Source organism: Ambystoma mexicanum, chromosome 6q (assembly GCF_040938575.1).
Source record: "Ambystoma mexicanum isolate Mex_15411 chromosome 6q, UKY_AmexF1_1, whole genome shotgun sequence".
Classification (NCBI taxonomy): Eukaryota; Metazoa; Chordata; class Amphibia; order Caudata; family Ambystomatidae; genus Ambystoma; species Ambystoma mexicanum.
This window is the reverse complement of record NC_090937.1, coordinates 1,612,278,024-1,612,298,884: the sequence shown is the minus strand read 5'-3', so window position 1 is coordinate 1,612,298,884 and position 20,861 is coordinate 1,612,278,024. Positions and strand designations below refer to the sequence as shown.

The window sequence follows — 20,861 nt, the reverse complement described above, 5'->3', positions numbered from 1 at the left end:
GCTGGTTTATAAAGGATAAGGACTGACTCTTCTGCTCATTTCCTCTACCACTGTTTCCTTATTAGCCAATCAAATCCTAACAAGTGGGATCATTATTCGATCAGCTGCACTGGTCATCTTGTCAGTTTCCAGTGAAATGAAGCCAATGTTACTCAGTCAGCTGTACACATATGAAATGGCATTTGTCAGAGAACCCTAGGCATGTGTGTCTTTCAACGAGGAAACGCTGAACCAGTGCACCACATTTCAGACACTTAGTGACTGTCTTTGACAAAGAGAACAGAAAGGAAGCTTTGCCCACAAAAAACCCATTCCGGACTGCATCAGCCCATTTCAGAAACTCTTTGGGCTCATTCAATTTGAATTCTCATTAATTAAAATGGACGTCAGCCATTTGGATATACAAGCCACTTCAAAATAGGACATGTACACCCCATTATTTTAAGTGCCTTACTGTTAGCCTCTGTGGCATGGTCAGCAAATGAACCTGTCCAAAAGGGCTGGAGGGGGTCAAACCCTAAACCATCTATAGGTGCTATGCATGTGATTACTGGCACTGCTTTCTGTCAACCAAGGTCTTCCAGTACTGTCTCTGTTCGGTGTTCTCTTTTTTCTCTTGCAAAACCTCAATTCCCAGAATACACCTGGGAGCAATGAAGAAAACCTGGACCAGAACCAAACAAGTGATCAAATTGAAATGTGTCAACTTACATAGATTTGGGGCAGCCATCACAAACAGACAGCACCTAGATCTTTGATATGACATGATGTGGCATTTATATCACGCCTATACACAAGTGTTTCAAGGCGCGACGAGGCGAGGGAGGGAAAACCGAGGGAAGACAGAGACGACGATCCTACTAGGCCAGCTCAACTCTTGCAGCTGATTTTTGCAAGGTCTGAAGCCAATGTAACAGATAAACAGGTTCAGATGAATAGAGTGAATTGCAATAATCCAGATATTGAAGAAGAAACTATAAGAGGATGAAGAAGAAAAGGACGAATCTTACGTAAAAACTTGGGTTTAAAATAGCTTCTCTGACAACAGAGCTGATTTGTGCCTCAGTGGACAGAGAAGCCGGAAACCGAAAACCAAGGTTTTCACCGTATCCACAAGTCCGCAAGGAGGAAGACCAGAAGTCTGATGTCAAGATCGAGGCTGGAGGATGGGGCCCGACTAGCAGAACCTCAGTCTTTTCGCCCTTTAGACGCATCCAGTTGTCGCTCATCCAAACATTGATTGCATGTAGACGGGAGCGGCAGCTCTCAACAGTGTCCTCCTGGGCAAGATCAAGATGCATAAGAATCTGCGTATCGTCTGCATACCTAAACCATCGAAAGCCAAAAGACTGAATATGAAAGACCAAAAGGTGATATAAACATTAAACAATAAAGGAGAAAGGGCAGAGTCTTGTGGGACACCATAAGGAATACGGGAGGAAGCAGACCAGTAAGGAGGCAAGGTGAGACATTGGGACCGGTCGGAAAGAAACGAAATAAACCATTTTATACCAGTTCCAGAGATCCCAGCAGAAGCCAAACGAGAAAGAAGTATAGAATGATCAATCGTGTCGACACAGCAGCCCATGGAATCAGTTGTCTTACAGTTTGTGTCTATCACGCTGTGGTCATTCCCGGAATCTGCGCACCGTTTCGTTAACAACCACTTTAGTGAAATGGAGAAAATTGTGAGGTTTTGATCTCCTTTTCAAAATAATTTGTATTATTTATAGGAGTCATAGATGGAGCTTCCTGCAACGCCCTGGCGTCTGGTCTGGTCTGGTGGGCCCAGTGGTAGAGAAATGTCTGGATGCAATGGATTTCCACCTAGGACAACCAGTCAACGCCTGGACCCCCATTATTTCCCGCACCTCCCACCCTGCCCAAGTGCCCAGGTTATCCAAGGGCCAATTCACCAAAAAAGGGCATCTCTGCGAAGGGCAGTGCAACTCCCACAGAGGCTCAGTACCATATTTTAAAAATAAGGTCACCTTATTCACAAATGTGACCTGCATATTTGAGGAGGGTCAGCAGGGAATGGAAATACTGTACTGTCAAACCCGCCAAAATACACTTAACAGAGACATATAGTCATGGGATGCCTTCATTCGTGTAGCTGAAGGGCTGGAGCCTGCTGACTTCAGCAGGTCTGAGCCCTTCCCTCCTGGGAGGCCAGTTCCCATGATGGACCTGTTAAGGCTTTTAAGGACCATTATAAAAATATTGTGACAATGTGTGATCAACACGGCCTCCTTGTTTTTGTATATCCGCGGCACATGCATGTACTCGCTCATAAACATCCAATCTACAGAAGGGTCTGCAATGATCCTTCTATGCATTGCACATTCCTGCTGCGCCTGCTTTAAAGCAGCAGCAAGGGAAATCACTGGCATTTGCTCTATTTTGGAGGCACATTCGGAAAACAGCCATCAAGTAACATTGTCCCATCGGGATGGCACAAACAGATGGCACTTTCTGTGTAGGTTTGTGCATTTTTAAATTTCAGTGTGCAGTCGAAAATAAATCTCAGTGAACGGGTCCCTAAGTATCCTGGAAACGTGAACCCCACTTCTTGCTTTCATTGCCTCATACAGAGCAGGAGACTGCATACAGTTGTATTCACACTGGGACAACGCAGTCAAACCTTTCCTCTCCACCAAAAATTGCCTATCCATCGCCAGAGCCACAATAGGTACCAAACTGGACTACTGTAATGCCCTTTTCCTAGGTACCTCCGCCAGCAATTTAAAAAAACTCCAATTCACAAAACAACGCGCTCAGGGCATCCCAAAAAGAGAACACATCTCTCAAGCTAGGAAAGATGCCCATTGGTTACCAGTAAAGGAACGCATACTCTTCAAAGCCATGGCCATCACACATAGGTGCCTCACCTCAGACGCCCCACCCTATATCTCAGAAAGAATCACCCTCAACACCTCCAACAGACCCACTAGAGCACACCGCTCCAACCAAATATATGTTCCCACGTTCAAAAGAACTAGAGCTGGAGGGTCCAGCTTCCAACACCTTGCACCCAAAAATTGGTATGCCCTGCCGACCTCACTAAGGAATGAAGAATCATACACTACCTTTCGCAAAAACCTAAAAACCTTTCTATTCTGCTAATGCTTTTGCCTACCGACATGCACGGCTATACCTGCACTGTAACCAAAGTAAAGTATAACCCCTGCCTCTTAACACGTGTCATTGTGCTACTGCTACCGACTGTTACATCCTACCTATGTTAAGCTCAAGCCTTCTGTAACAGCGCCACGATGCCTCAGGGCAGCTCGGTGCGCTTTATAAATGCAAATAAATAAAGAAATTAAAAAATGGTCTAAAGCTGAACTCACATTTGGGGAAACCCACTGTACCCCATTCCAGGTTGTATACCTTTCTCATGAATCAATATGGCTACATACAATGTGGCCCCCTTCACCCGCCCCCCACCTGCACGCCTACAAAGCATACATTTTAATATCTTCTGCTGGAATAGCTGAAAATCATGTGCTATATTCTAAGATAAATTAGGCAACTAAAAATAGCACAGAAGAGGCACACTTCTTAGGTTTCATGAATTGTGCCTGTCACCTTTCTCATAATGCTGACCACGGCTCCCAGGTGGGTGCACAGAGTTCACGGGAGTTCCCGGGAGGATAGCTCAGCGGCAGCGTGCGCGTCTTGGAAGCAAGGCGACACGAAGCAACAACAGGTTCGAACCCCGGGTCCGCGCTTAGAAACCTCTGGGTGTTTAAGCGCATTATAAATATGTAACTAAGACAAAAAAACAAAAAAAACACAATTATGCAACTAAGAAAAACAAACAATTCCTGTAACTGCGGCTGTGTGAGCGCTTTATAAATGTTAAATAAATAAATAAAACAGCACGGTCAGTCATCAACGCCCTGGCATTATGCAATGCCAAAGCAAATATGGTAATGCCAGCGGGACGGCACCAGTGCACACCGCTGCCCTGCCACGTAGAGGAACAAGCACCAAAGGGTTAGAAAGGACCCTCCCGTACATTGCACACACCCCTGCTCCAAACAGGCACTGGGGAATGCTTTTGTTTTCTGTGCCTTTCAAATTGCATTCGTTTTTTAAAAAAATTTATTTGGAATGCACTGACACGACAAATTGAACCCCTAGCTTTTCACAATTCTGCAAAGGAGATGAAAAAGGCCTTGTTGATGGCGTTCGTGAATTGCATAACATATTTCGCACGAGGGGATGTGCTAACGCACCTCACCCTTTGTGCGTAAACTAGTGTTGAGAAGAAGATGGTACAATGGTACAATGCATTCGCTTATAGATGTTATCCAAAGTCACAACCTTAAATTCTGTGGCGACCATCTCATAAAGAATTCGGAAGCCAGTGCATCTTACCATCTCTACATGTTACTTTCAGTTTGCCCAACTTAGATGTCCCTGCCATGTCCATGGCTGGACGCCATACCCTCTCAAACCAGAAGGAAGCATGGCACTTGCCCAGAAATCTGATGCACAATGACATTGTCAAGTTGTTTGTGTGTTAGCCGAATGACACGTGCTGCCCCCCCCCCAACAAACAGAACTAAGGTGAGATTCGGGCTTCCCTGCTGTGTGCATCCGGACACTTCCCTCTGAACCTCTGTGAGCGATCACACAGGACACAACTGTTTTTCTTGCTTCGCATCTCTCCTCCATTGCACGATTAAACACAACATGAAAGGGGTATCGTGATCTCGCGATATGCAAAATCTTTCTGAAACTGCTGAAAATCCCAGCTCTGCGGCCATGAACTTGACATGGCGGCCTTGCAGGAACATGAACGGTAAATACATGCGATCGTTTCTTTGTATTGTATTGGTACAATAATCCGTCGCCCTCGGTTGACAAAGCCACTTCATGCCGCATGGGGCACCAGAGGAGAGGGAAGGGACGTGCAATCAAGCTTCTTAGGTTTGGGGTGAAGGGGTAAAGGCATACGGAGCCAATTATAGCCAACCACAGTGATAGTGTATGCATGCTGTCGAATGGCCGCCAATGGCAGATGGTCAGGACAGTTCAAAGTTAAACATAACGTGCACAGTTCATTATTTCGTTTTTCTTCCTGCAGGTCAAGTGTTTTCTCCTGTTGCCAGTTTATCAGGGGTTTGCAACCTTTGGCTCTCCAGATGTTCTACACTACATCTCCCATAACCCTGTATCAGTGTAATCAACGGTGAGGGAGCATGGGAGTTGGAGTCCAACACATCTGTAGAGATGCAGACTGCCAGCGCTCTCCTCGCATGGACATCTCTGTTGCAGGGTTTGTCTCGTGGAGATCTTAAGACGCTCTGGGCACGGTTCCATGTGTCAAAATCGCAGCAAAAATGGCCGTTACTGCATAACCTGGGCGTTCAATAATTCTGTGTGCACCAGAAGCCAGTGTAGGGATTTGATCCCAGTGGTGACCGGGTCCCCTTGTGATTCAGGCTGCCTTGCTAAGAATTAGCTGCAGCGGATGCAGTTTTCAGGCAGGCCTAGATACAAAAGGAAGCAGAAATAAAAAGTTGTTAGACTTCACGTAGGCCACACGAGATACAGATTACAACTGTCTTTATCTCTAAAAAACATCCACACCCCAGGATGTCCAGATGAGGTTCCCCTTGACAACCCAGAGACAAAACTATGATCCCTTATGGATCTGAAGGCTGAAAAATGGTGAAACAGATAAGAAAATTGATCCCGGTGCGGGTGGTGCATACGGTGGCCTAAACTGTCATCCCAGAGCAAGCTGGAAGACAGGAAAGTGTTGCTTCTAGATGAAAGTGCATCTGCCCGTGCTCTGCACATTGCCCTTGAGGATCCTGCAGAATGCCTTACCTGTTACAGGTAGCCAGAGGAGTACCGTAGATAAGGGGAACATGGACTTCTGGCAGAGGACTTCCCCACCTGGTGAGGGATCTGCAGGCATCTGTGGCCCGGGGTAAGTGGTGTGTTATTCCCAGAACTAGTGAACATGGCTGAATCAGGCCTTCTCCATTTGGCCTACTGATAACATAGAGATGCCGATAGTACTGGGGTCAATGCCCCTGAGAGGCAACAAAGCAGGTGCCGCTGTAGAAAGGAGTGGGAGAAGAAATATCAGACTACAACCTGATGAGAAAGCAGACCAGCCATAGAACATCTTATGTCCTTAGTAGTGCCTTGGTCCCATCCAGCACTGTGCCCATGATGTAATGTAGGGAATGTTGAGTAGTGCAGGATCGAGATTGGAAGGATGATTGATCGATAGAGAGCATACATTTTTACAGAACTCTATGCTATAGATGGTCTCCATGAGGGGGGTCTGACTTCAAAACAGGTTATCTGGTGGGAGCCCAAGTTAGGGGCACTGTTGGACATTGATTTTGATATCATTGGCCATAAGAAAGGCTAAGTCTTCCAATCCTCCTGTCTCCGATGGTACAAGTAACCTAACCCTCAAATCTGAGCCACAATCATGAGGTTCAGTCTTATTTCAGCTGTATTGCAATTTGGTTCGGTTAAATGTGTGTCCAAGGATGTGGCGAGACGCCACAATTGTTGTTCTATATAAAAAGAGGGATAGGACCAATCTGGGTAATTAGCATCCGATCTCCCTCCTGGACTCCTCATCTAAAAAATGTTCAGGGTTTTTATTGCGTGCATTGGAGAGGTGGGCAATATCGGAAAATATGCTGGCCCATAACCAGTCCAGATACACAAGGTTACAAACACAGCCCTAAATGGGCTGTGATCCTCCAATTGCTAAAAAAAACCTCGGTTTCAGACTAAACATACCATTAATCTTGTTTTCCTTGACATTACAAAAGCTTTCGACTGTGTTAATCGCAGTAAATTATGGGGAATGCTTAGGTTATGGGGATGCCCGGAGGACCTCATCCTGATGTTGGAATTCCTGCATCAAGACCTCAGGATTAAGGTCAGACTTGATCATTGTGGCTCCTATACAGGGTGGATCACTGTTACACGTGGTTTAAGACAAGGCTGTATTCTTGCCCCTTTTCTTTTTTAATTTATATATTTTGGGCTTCCGTGCTGCATTAGAAGGCCCAAGAGTTAATCCCCCAAGATTGGGTCATATTATTATGCAGTATCTCCTTTATGCAGATGCCCTGGTTTCAGTTGATTATACGTGTGTAGGACTGCAGAGGTCTTTGCTGAGAGCGCACACATTTTTAAAGGAATTAGGCCTGGAGATCAGCGTCCTAAAATCAATAACGTTGACATTTAACAAGAAAAAAAAGCATCTTTGGGAGAGCAAGTTTGATATGGCATATTCAGGGTGCAAAGTTACAGGTTGCACCCAAGTTTAAATATTTGGGAGTAATTATTAGCTCCAGACGGTCTAACTTGTTGGTGTCAAACGCACTGAGACTGCATACGATCACAGCAGTATGTCAACTATGTATATTTGACAAGAAATATGGGTCTTTTTCCTTGATCCCTGTCCTCAAATTACTCAATCAGGTTATTGGTCCAAGGTTTCATTTGGGGTTGAAACAAAGGTGGCTAAATTAGATTGGGACAAGGAGGAGCCATTTATATGGAAACACCTTTTGAAGTTTCCAGGTGACACCCCACTTCCTGGGATAAGGCACATTTTGGCCAGTTCATCTTTAGGCTGCAAGGTAGACTGGAAAATAATTCTGCTTTTGCGCTGCATAAGGTACCCTCCTGCATTTGCATTGTTGAAGGAACTTAACCTCTTGTTTATTCAGGGGAACTGTGCCATTCCTGAGCATTGGGTGAATTCTGTACTCCTGCTGTTGGCTGACAAACCCTTGGAAGAATTAGAACGTCACCCAAGCAAGGTTAAGAAGGTGCACTTTGAGACTGATTGCATTATGGATAGGTAGAAGCTTGTGTCATTTAAGATATATGAACATTGTCTAATGGACGTCACACCGTATAATGCTCCAGAGCGATGTTTGATAAGACATGCTTCCCCTTTCCTCAGACGCTCTCGTTGCGGTTTAAATTAAATCTTCTGCTAACCAACAATGTTATAGGGGGTCGTTCTGACGTGCCTTAAGCTGACCGCATATGCCATTGCTGTAGGTTGGGAGTCGAAACATTGACACATGTATTTGTCGATTGCCTACATCTATCAGGTCTTTGCAAAGAGAGTTTTAAGGGATATTTTGGTATTTGCCCGTTTTTATCCTGCTTTGATTTATGGGGTCATTTGCTGAATAAACCTAATGATAAATTGCTAATCAACTTTTTTTTAACTTTCTTAAGTTGCTTTTATCTTTATATGATATTAATTTGATTTAGCTGAATGTTAACTATTGTTGACAAACTGATCAAATGTGTGTAAAGTTTCATTTGAAGTAAATCACACAATAAATAAATCAAATCATAGAGAGCCTACTGAAAGGAGGGGCGCTGTGCTGCTGGTGGGACTTCAGATGATACTTGAAGAATACACAAAAGTTTGTGAAACCTGCCTGGCACCTGTTTACTTCAATGCTGGCGATGAGACACTTACCAGCCACCCACTGGTGAGAAATGCATCAGGAATCCTGCAGATTCATCCCAAAACAAGAAAAAGTAAGAGCACAGCATTCCCTTCAAATAAATAATGTATGACACAGCTGCAGGGCCAAGCTCTTCCATCACTAATCGCTGCCTTTGTGCACGAGTGAAGCTGCTAGCACTAAGAGTTCAAGGCTCATAAAACAACAAACTGTGCCCCTCATCCCATGCCTATTCTGGCCAGCAACTGACTATGCTTAGGCCTTTCTGCATTCCACCCAGCAACTATGACATACAATAAAGGAAACTGAGCGCTCAGCATTGCCTATTCTGCCCAGCAGCTGACTATGCTCAGGCCTGTCTGCATTCCACCCAGCAACTATGACATACAATAAAGGAAACTGAGCGCTCAGCATTGCCTACTCTGCCCAGCAGCTGATTATGCTCAGGCCTCTCTGCATTCCACCCAGCAACTATGACATACAATAAAGGAAACAGAGCGCTCAGCATTGCCTATTCTGCCCAGCAACTGACTATGCTCAGGCCTGTCTGCATTCCACCCAGCAACTATGACATACAATAAAGGAAATTGAGCGCTCAGCATTGCCTACTCTGCCCAGCAACTGATTATGCTCAGGCCTCTCTACATTACACCCAGCAACTATGACATACAATAAAGGAAACAGAGCGCTCAGCATTGCCTATTCTGCCCAGCAACTGATTATGCTCAGGCCTCTCTACTTTCCACCCAGCAACTATGACATACAATAAAGGAAACTGAGCGCTCAGCATTGCCTACTCTGCCCAGAAACTGATTATGCTCAGGCCTCTGTGCATTCCACCCAGCAACTATGACATACAATAAAGGAAACTGAGCGCTCAGCATTGCCTATTCTGCCCAGCAACTGATTATGCTCAGGCCTCTCTGCATTCCACCCAGCAACTATGACATACAATAAAGGAAACAGAGCGCTCAGCATTGCCTATTCTGCCCAGCAACTGATTATGCTCAGGCCTCTCTGCATTCCACCCAGCAACTATGACATACAATAAAGGAAACTGAGCGCTCAGCATTGCCTATTCTGCCCAGCAACTGACTATGCTCAGGCCTGTCTGCATTCCACCCAGCAACTATGACATACAATAAAGGAAACTGAGCGCTCAGCATTGCCTACTCTGCCCAGCAGCTGATTATGCTCAGGCCTCTCTGCATTCCACCCAGCAACTATGACATACAATAAAGGAAACAGAGCGCTCAGCATTGCCTATTCTGCCCAGCAACTGACTATGCTCAGGCCTGTCTGCATTCCACCCAGCAACTATGACATACAATAAAGGAAACTGAGCGCTCAGCATTGCCTACTCTGCCCAGCAACTGATTATGCTCAGGCCTCTCTACATTACACCCAGCAACTATGACATACAATAAAGGAAACAGAGCGCTCAGCATTGCCTATTCTGCCCAGCAACTGATTATGCTCAGGCCTCTCTACTTTCCACCCAGCAACTATGACATACAATAAAGGAAACTGAGCGCTCAGCATTGCCTACTCTGCCCAGAAACTGATTATGCTCAGGCCTCTGTACATTCCACCCAGCAACTATGACATACAATAAAGGAAACAGAGCGCTCAGCATTGCCTATTCTGCCCAGCAACTGATTATGCTCAGGCCTCTCTACATTCCACCCAGCAACTATGACATACAATAAAGGAAACAGAGCGCTCAGCATTGCCTATTCTGCCCAGCAACTGATTATGCTCAGGCCTCTCTACATTCCACCCAGCAACTATGACATACAATAAAGGAAACAGAGCGCTCAGCATTGCCTACTCTGCCCAGCAACTGATTATGCTCAGGCCTCTCTACATTCCACCCAGCAACTATGACATACAATAAAGGAAACTTAGCGCTCAGCATTGCCTACTCTGTCCAGCAACTGATTATGCTCAGGCCTCTCTACATTCCACCCAGCAACTATGACATACAATAAAGGAAACAGAGCGCTCAGCATTGCCTACTCTGCCCAGCAACTGATTATGCTCAGGCCTCTCTACATTCCACCCAGCAACTATGACATACAATAAAGGAAACAGAGTGCTCAGCATTGCCTACTCTGCCCAGCAACTGATTATGCTCAGGCCTCTCTACATTACACCCAGCAACTATGACATACAATAAAGGAAACAGAGTGCTCAGCATTGCCTATTCTGCCCAGCAACTGATTATGCTCAGGCCTCTCTACATTACACCCAGCAACTGCCCAGCAACTGATTATGCTCAGGCCTCTCTACATTCCACCCAGCAACTATGACATACAATAAAGGAAACAGAGTGCTCAGCATTGCCTACTCTGCCCAGCAACTGATTATGCTCAGGCCTCTCTACATTCCACCCAGCAACTATGACATACAACAAAGGAAACAGAGTGCTCAGCATTGCCTATTCTGCCCAGCAACTGATTATGCTCAAGCCTCTCTACAAGCCACCCAGCAACTGTGACATGCAATAAAGGAAACAGAGTGCTCAGCATTGCCTATTCTGCCCAGCAACTGATTATGCTCAGGCCTCTCTACATTCCACCCAGCAACTGTGACATACAATAAAGGAAACAGAGTGCTCAGCATTGCCTACTCTGCCCAGCAACTGATTATGCTCAGGCCTCTCTACATTACACCCAGCAACTGCCCAGCAACTGATTATGCTCAGGCCTCTCTACATTCCACCCAGCAACTATGACATACAATAAAGGAAACAGAGTGCTCAGCATTGCCTACTCTGCCCAGCAAGTGATTATGCTCAGGCCTCTCTACATTACACCCAGCAACTGCCCAGCAACTGATTATGCTCAGGCCTCTCTACATTCCACCCAGCAACTATGACATACAATAAAGGAAACAGAGTGCTCAGCATTGCCTACTCTGCCCAGCAACTGATTATGCTCAGGCCTCTCTACATTACACCCAGCAACTGCCCAGCAACTGATTATGCTCAGGCCTCTCTACATTCCACCCAGCAACTGTGACATACAATAAAGGAAACAGAGAGCTCATTATTCAATGCCAAATAAATGGAGAAAGGGAATCCATTGTTTTCTGTGTTTTTTAATGAGAAAACATAAGGATGTAGTAAGAGAGTTGCAAAGACCTTCATGCAATGGACACATATATATGCACATATGTATGAATATCAGTTAAAGCAGAGAAAAGAGAAACTGGATTGAACTCTGTATAGAAACACAGTAATTTTTACACTTTAAAATTCTACTAGCCAAGTGAATAGGAAAGTGCTTCGGGTGATGGGCACTCCCAATTGTAGACATGCAGAACATTGTACCCCCAATTATTTTCCGCCTACGCCAGGTGACCCGCCAGTTCCTTGGTAATGCTGGAAAAAATCCTTCGAACATTACCCATCGGTTGTGTGTGGGAATAACTATGATGCCGAACGATAGAAATCCTTTCTTATGCATTGCTTCTGCACCCGACACAGGAGAACCGTGATGATCTGCCTGACCTGCCACCTGATAAAGCCTATTATATCAAGGATCATAAAAGGTGCATAGAAAACTTAACAAGCATTATGAGTGTAAATTGAGCATTATATTAGAATGGTATTAATTCAGTAAGAAATCTGAAATTGATGGGGAACCACGGGACGCATTCATTACCGCGCTGAGAGGGTTGGCAAGAGTATGCAATTTCGGACTGACGACAGAAGAACGTTTGAAAGACCAGTTTATGTTATAGTGTAATGACCGCAAAATAAGAGAACAGCTAGGGTCCAAGAGTGACCCACCACTTGATCAAGTTTTATGTACAGCGAAAGAAGTAGAGTACACAAATAATTTCGTAAAGTTATGTTATGTCATGGGGGATGATAGAGTAATTCCACCCACTGACATGAGGACAAGGATAATTGAAACAGCTTATGAGGGACACCAGGGTATAACGAAACCCAAACAAGCATTGAGAATTGAATTCTTGTGGCCGGTTGTGATTTAAAAGTAGAAAGCACAGTTAGGGACCATGTACCATGCTGTTTAAGCGAAATATATCTCGTGCCAAGAGAAAGTGCCATGTCACTTGTTAGGGTATCTTGCATGCCGTGGGAACAAGTAGGCATGGATATTGTGGGACCCATTCATGGCAAAGGTGTGGACACATATTGCATTGTGTTGATTGACATATTATTCAAATGGGCAGAGGTGACGATCACATAGTCTATTATGACTAGAGATGATATTACTTTCATGAACAATGTGTTTAGGAGAGAAGGGTATCTGAAGAAACTGTTGACTAACAACAGTGTTCAATTTAATGCTAAAGAAATGAGTGATTATTTAATGAGAAATGGTATGCAACATAAGGTGACTGTGATGTATAATCCGCAAGCTAATGGGATGGTGCAACATATCAATAAAGTGTTCAAAGACTGCATTAGGTGAGCATGGGTGAATGGCGAAGACTGTGAGATTATTGTGATGTGCAGGATGGTGGTGCACAGATTCTATCCCCACACCACGACTGGAGCATCGCCATTTGAGTTGTGTAGAGAGAGAAAACCCAACTACAGATTGAGTCCTCCATGGATGGGAAAAGCAAGATGAATGTGGGAGAGTGTGCAGTAGGTGAGGGAGAGAATGAGAGAAAAGCAAATGTAGAACAAAGGAAGATATGATGAGAATACAAAAATGAGATAAAAGAATGAGACTGTGTCAGGATTAAACAGCCTGGTCCATGTAGGCATGGTCCTATGTAGTGGTCCTCGCCATGTGAGGTAGTGAAGGTTTTGCATAATTCAGTGAGAGCAGATGATGGTAGATTTTGGAACATGAACAGAGTTGTTAAAGCGACAAAAAAGAAGATGGCAACTGTGAATGAGCAAGTGGACGAGAAAAGCATTTAACAAGTGACAATGGTCTGAGATGTGGCACTGATAGGCCACTCAGGTCGATCAGCAGGCCTAGAGATTCAAACACTTTATTAATGTTGTGTTAACAGGGGGGGGTGTGTAGTTTCTTGATCCCAGCCAGCACAGTGCCTATGATGTAATGTACGGAATGTTGAGTAGTGAGGGATCTAGATTGGAAGGATGACTGATAGATGGATAGATAGATAGATAGATAGATAGATAGATAGATAGATAGATAGATAGATAGATAGATAGATAGATAGATAGATAGCCTACTGAAAGGAAGGGCGCTGTGCTGCTGGTGGGACTTCAGATGATACTTGAGGAATAAACTAAAGTTAGTGCCTGGCTCCTGTATACTTCATCCTTCAAGTGATGGCAGATCCTTGATCCCCAGATATAAGTCATATGGCTTGACCAGAATCGTGGAAATCAGTGGTGGCAGTAAAGAAAGTCACTTAAGCGCTAACCCACTCCACAATAGCATGAATATCCACGAAAGATGAAATTGACTGAGGCACAACACGAACACTAGCACTCGTCTAGAGATGCGATGAAGTGCGATGGAGATACCCAATCATGATGGTGCTCCTTGTAGGCAGATTGACTTCACCCGCAAGGGAGCAAGATGGCTGAATAATCGCTTGCCTAAAAAGACCCACTTACAAAAAATGACAGGGCAACATTATAATAATACTATATAAGGAATCTGAAGCCAGGACCCATCAACCAGACAAAAGAAATAGGGCAGCAAATCTGGCCATTGTTCTTTAGACGGTGAAAAACCAACACTCTACACACGATAACCTCGAACCAAAATAGCCCCAATCAAAGCTTATGTACAGGAAGATCACAATACAAAGAGGATGGATCACAAAAGAGGAAACCCCCCAGAATTCAATACTGCTGGAGGTTGAGCTAGCGGGAATAAAGTTGATAGTCACACTACAAAACATTTAAAGAACTGAGCTGGAATTTTAAGCATGATTGTCCCTAAATTATGTGAGGACACATAACAGGATTGATAAAAAAACAGGATTGTGCTTGTTTGCCTTCACACAGCCACTATAATATCACAATTGACAAAGTGCAGACTAATTAGAAGTACAATTGTGACAGCCTTATGATCATGTGACAAGCATCCAATGTTCCACCACTGGCAAAGAACATTTTGGAATGTGAGGACCATAGAGTCATAATGCGCTGGGACGTACACATCCCTTTCCACATCCCAAGAAACACGGGAAATAAACAAAGCAACAGAGACATGTGGCCAACACATTGGGGAGCATATATGTGCGGGCACTTCAGAAAATATATTTCCTTCCGTAATAAAGAGGGCACTTTCCTCATTTTGTGTCTGCTCTAAACTGGCAACCTTTGCTGAAATGTGTCGCCATGCCTCTGTATGACAAATGTTGAGCACAGCTCTAAATGATGAAGTCTGTTTCAAGTGACCACTTACCTGTTAATTGCCCCTTCAACGATTGTTATCAGTAATTACCTTCCTGCGTCAGATCCTCTGAAATTAGAGGGGGAGGGGTGGGCTTCATGCAGTGGCGTTGATAGGGGGGGGCTAAGGGGGCTATAGCCCCTGATCTTTTGGTTGTAGCCCCGAATAGAATCTCAGGAGCTGCAGCCAAAAGACTAGCTAGCCCCCAGTCTCAACAGTTCCGACATCAGCCTAGCCCCGGGTCTTTTCCAGACCTAGCAACTCCCCTGGCTTCATGCATGCTAGAGGAAATACATAATTCATGGCTGGTGATCGATCAGAGGTCTTGACAAGGCTGTGCTTGGGAAACACACACAGTGAAAGAATTAATGGCCGTCACTGTATTCTATACAAACCCACATGGGGTTTGGCAAGGTCATTGGGTTGCGCATAGACCTCACTGTCACCTGAGCCTGAGCCGCGAGTCTGGCAATGACTGCTCTCTGTGTGGGGTCACGTGATGTGGAGTGAAGAGAAAGGGCTGTCTCCTGGAGCCACCACCCCGCTGTTCTCTGTCCACAAACAGTGAGTGACAACCTGAAGGGCAGGATCCAGAGGAGAAAGACCCTCCATGTGGACAAAACCTCAGGAGACGTAACTCAGGAGACTCTGGCGAAGCCGGTGACTTAGCAGCAGGAAACATAGCTTGAAGGAGATCAAAATGTAAAAAATGCTGAAAGGAGCACAGAGGTAGAACATCAAGAAAGGAAGGCGATGGAAAAACATGAGGGACTAGGATGAAGCCTAGAGAACAGGGGCTGGAAGGAGTGCCAGGGCTCAAGGACTTCAAGCAAGATCTTGAGGGGAATTTGGGAGCAGTGCAGTGGGAACAAATCGTGTATCGTGAGGTGTCTTCACCACATCACAGTTCTTGTGGATAAGCGGTAAATTTGGTCAAGAGTCCTTGGTGAATAACTGCCATCCTCCGGTTCTATGTCCATTCATCGCCAGTTTTATTTTAATGTTTTTTTCTGATGATTTATTTTCTCGAAAAAACTCATCGAACATTTTTTGCGAGGGTTTGGAGGGTTTCCTCCAATCCCCTTCTCCCATTTAGTTTAAACTATTACCTACCCCCCACCACTTCTATACCCTCACCCACCCCCCAACATTTTTCAATGTAAAAACCCATCAAGAAAGGGCTGGCGATGAATGAACTTTATACCCATCCTGGAAGAGGTGGCATATGCAACACACACAGTCCACAATTGTGTTTCCAGCACTACCATTGCACCAGAGTGCCAGGCTTACCCCGAGCCATGAAAGTAATACCACTTTCCAGGGTCTATGCCACCTTGTTTCCATGGATGGAAACATTGGACCTTCTTGACCAGTTTCAGGGCATGGACATGGACATGAGTAGCTGGGTCCTGCACATACCGCTTACAGTTGATGAGATACTGCAAAGTTTCAGGGCATGGACATGGACATGAGTAGCTGGTTCCTGCACATACCCCTTACAGTTGATGAGATACTGCAAAGTTTCAGGGCATGGACATGGACATGAGTAGCTGGTTCCTGCACATACCCCTTACAGTTGATGAGATACTGCAAAGTTCAATGGTGATAATGGGAGTCACAAATTAGGCTGACCTCATATTACAGGTGGTAATCGGGTGGAGAGCCACCTGCCATCTTCATGAAAAACATCCTGCAGAGCAGGTCTCATGCACAGATATATGGAACAACAGGAGTATCCTTTTCAAAGAAGGTGGTAACCAGAGTTTGTAGGCCAGAGTATAAACAACGTCAATGATTGGAAAAAGCTAGACATATTTGGGAGCTAGTTTGGAGTGCACTAGATGTGTAGGTCAAAGACAACCGGGCCAGGTTACCTATCTTGTAGATTGATGCCAGATTCATGCTTCAATGAGAACATTTGCTCCTGGCACCTTGGGTTTTCCCAGGTTTCCTAGGGCTCAGGATAGTGTTTCTTTGTATGTGTAATGATATTTTAAGAAATGTCTGCGGTTGGTAGCAGGGTATTTATTGGGTGCGGACCTAGCTTCAGGAAGCAATGTGGCGCTTTACAATCATAGGGGGAAGAACACAGTGAGGGACGCAGAGTAAAAGGAGCAGGGATCTAAGAACGGAGGGTGGGCAAGTGTGCAGCATAGGGAGAAGCTAGTGGTGTGCAGATCACCTGGTCCCATGTAGGGTGGGGAGGGCAGGGTGTGTGTACTTAGGTGTTAAGGAGCAGCCACTCCTTGAAGAGGAAGGTCTTGAGCTATTTCCTGAACTGTAGAAGTGATGTTGAGCGGGCCTGGGGGCTCTAGAGCCTTCGAGCATAGACAGAGAAGGCCTATCAAAGCAAAGATAGTTACATATTCCGCACTATGCATAAGTACAAAGGAGACTCATCAGGAAGCCTTTGGAGCATGTTAAGATCGACAGGACGTATAGTCATTTTAACTTTGAAGACATTTGTATACGTGAAAGTGATCATCTGCAGTGTCACCAAATAAGTGACCAAGTTCTAAAGTCGGAAACTGTACAGACGAGGAGGGCCTCAGCGGGCTTGGTAAACACCCTACCAGGAATTCTAATCACCAGTCAAACCTATATGAATCTTCCAGACCTATATAAGTCTTCAAGACCAACACAAATGTGAGGTGGATCTCAACACAGTGTTTGGTGAAATCCCAGTATTGCCTCGGTTGCATGCGTTCAGCCTATGGAGGGCCTTCATAGACCTCTGTTTCACGGGGACTGCACCTCAGTGGCATGAAAGTAAGAGGTTCTTGAAAGCAGTGAGATGTGCTGAAGAGGCTGCAGGAGGAAGGAGACTGAAATCACAGTTGTTTAAGCCGGTCTAAAGTGTGGCGTTCTCATTCACAAGAGATGACAAATGTCATTGCGCTTGCTGATGATGGCGTGCCGTGCATGCTGCTTCCTCTTCTTGCGCCACTGGGGACTCTGTACATGCATTTACAAATAGCAGTAAAACTATTGATGGCTTCATAACAGGCTGGTCAGTAATACCTCTTAGCGACTGCCAAGGGCATGTTGAGAATTGGTTATGGAAGAGACCATCTACATTTTTTGTAAGCAAAAAGGAAAATTATTGATACATGATATGGTATAATTTGCTAATACAGTGGAGTCAAAGTAATGTTGGTCTTCTCACAATACTGGTTCAAGAACATTGCCAATGCTGGGGTGAATAATGTGGCAGTGCGATCATGTAGGAACTTGGTGGAGATTTGGTGAATAATGTAGCAGTGCGATCATGTAGGAACTTGGCAGAGATCTGGTGAATAACGTGGCAGTGCGATCATGTAGGAACTAGGTGGAGTTTTGGTGAATAATGTGGCAGTGCAATCATCTAGGAACTTGGTGGAGATTTGGTGAATAATGTGGCAGTGCGATCATGTAGGAACTTGGCAGAGATCTGGTGAATAACGTGGCAGTGCGATCATGTAGGAACTAGGTGGAGTTTTGGTGAATAATGTGGCAGTGCAATCATCTAGGAACTTGGTGGAGATTTGGTGAATAATGTGGCAGTGCGATCATGTAGGAACTTGGCAGAGATTTGGTGAATAATGTGGCAGTGCGATCATGTAGGAACTTGGTGGATATTTGGTGAATAATGTGGCAATGCGATTATGTAGGAACTTGGAGGAGATTTGTTGAATAACGTGGCAGTGCGATCATGTAGGAACTTGGTGGAGATTTGGTGAATAATGTGGCAGTGCGATCATGTAGGAACTTGGCGGAGATTTGGTGAATAATGTGGCAGTGCGATCATGTAGGAACTTGGTGGAGAGTTGGTGAATAATATGGCAGTGCGATCATGTAGGAACTTGGCCAAGATTTGGTGAATAATGTGGCAGTGCGATCATGTAGTAACTTGGCAGAGATTTGGTGAATAATGTGGCAGTGTGATCATGTAGGAACTTGGTGGAGATTTGGTGAATAATATGGCAGTGCGAACATGTAGGAACTTGGTGGAGATTTGGTGAATAATGTGGCAGTGCGATCATGTAGGAACTTGGTGGAGATTTGGTGAATAATGTGGCAGTGTGATCATGTAGGAACTTGGTGGAGATTTGGTGAATAATATGGCAGTGCGATCATGTAGGAACTTGGTGGAGATTTGGTGAATAATGTGGCAGTGCGATCATGTAGGAACTTGGTGGAGATTTGGTGAATAATGTGGCAGTGCGATCATGCAGGAACTTGGTGGATATTTGGTGAATAATGTGGCAATGCGATTATGTAGGAACTTGGAGGAGATTTGTTGAATAACGTGGCAGTGCAATCATGTAGGAACTTGGTGGATATTTGGTGAATAATGTGGCAATGCGATCATGTAGGAACTTGGTGGAGATTTGGTGAATAATGCGGCAGTGCGATCATGTAGGAACTTGGTGGAGATTTGGTGAATAATGTGGCAGTGCCATCATCTAGGAACTTGGTGGAGATTTGGTGAATAATGTGGCAGTGCGATCATGTAGGAACCTGGCAGGGATTTGGTGAATAACGTGGCAGTGCGATCATGTAGGAACTTGGTGGAGATTTGGTGAATAATGTGGCAGTGCGCTCATCTAGGAACTTGGTGGAGATTTGGTGAATAATGTGGCAGGCAATCCTGAAGGATAAATGGTCAATCTAAAGGGGGTTGGTGTCATTGCAATAGGGTAGGTACTGTATATCTACAAGCTCGAATAAGGAAACAGCTGCTAATGCACATGAGTAAGAGGTAGAACACTCCTGCTATAGTACTAGTCTGAGCAGAGGTCAGCAGGGTTCATGTACAAGAAGTCAGAATTCACAATAGTCCTCAGGAGATAAAGGGAGATTGCACTTTGCCTTACTTGGGCCAGTAGGATGGTGTTCTCCAGCGATGATTGCATCAAGGTGTTAATGGCCTGGACAAAATGCTTGAGTGATTCCTCAAATTCCACTTTTTCTTTTCCTTCGTATAGTCTGTGAAAATAAAGGTACGGTCATACATTGTACTGCTTTTTACGTGTGTCTTGTTGATCACTTTGTCAGCTCTTGTCTCACTATTGCATGGATTTACACTATATATATATCAGATTGTGTCCCCAATGGATGGGGAGTGGGCGTGTGCACAGTCATCCCTACTCTGTGAATCTCACTTCCACTCTGAGTCCCACCTTTTCTGAAATTCAGCAAAGCTCTCCGGTTTGGTGAGCGGAAACCCTTTCTCTTGGAAAGGCAGGTGGACCGTCCTGAGCTGCAATTGGAGATATACAGGTTTCAACAATTCTAACCTCACTTCCAAATCCCAAGGCTCAATGGTTGAGTGTATATGGTTCACGATTACATCCGCTTATTTTGTTTGCAGTGAGAAAAATAAATGAGCAGCAAGACAAGTGCAATGTATGTAATTAGTGATTCAAGCATACAACCCTGTTTGTACAAACATCTTTGTCAAACATAACGGAATGCAGTAGTTCTAAAGGTTCTATGTTTTTATTGAAAGCAGCCAGGAACCATCATTTGTGCAATTTTCGTTTGAACTTTGGTGGATTCAACATATAGTGAACAAACATATGGTGGTACCCTGACAATGCCAGTCAGCAGCCAGCACAAGGAACAGAGGCTAGGTCCAGTGGCAAGACCCCAGGAATGAGGGAGAGGTGGATTGGGGAAGAGGACAGTGATACAGGGTTGGGTGACATCAGGATCCTGAGGCAGAGAGGAGAGCTGAATACCAGCCAGGCACTGCCCTCCCTTTCCCCTGGATTTCCCAAGAAAACACCACCAGCAACTAAGCTGTCATTTGGTGGAGCAACCTCCTGCTTAGAGATGATGAGTGGTGTTTGCGAGAACATTGGGGTTTAAAATAAAATGCTTTAAACACAAGACCCCTGTCATTAGTTGTTTGGCTTTTTGACCAACATTGAGGTGCACCGAGTACCAGAGTACGGTTGTCTTTAACCTCCTCAGACACCTTTGATACCATCATCCCCACAATGTGGCATTCACAGAAATAAAT

General features: G+C 44.8%; 1 protein-coding gene across 1 annotated transcript in view; it reads right to left on the bottom strand.

The window, feature by feature from the left end:
* The window catches only part of LOC138516908 (dedicator of cytokinesis protein 2-like), a 2,920,848-nt gene that overhangs the window by 2,128,346 nt on the left and 771,641 nt on the right, over positions 1-20,861 (bottom strand). Inside the window, exon 23 of the mRNA XM_069632364.1 lies at positions 19,711-19,822. Coding sequence (XP_069488465.1) covers positions 19,711-19,822 — 112 coding nt within the window. The remainder of the gene's footprint in view (positions 1-19,710; positions 19,823-20,861) is intronic.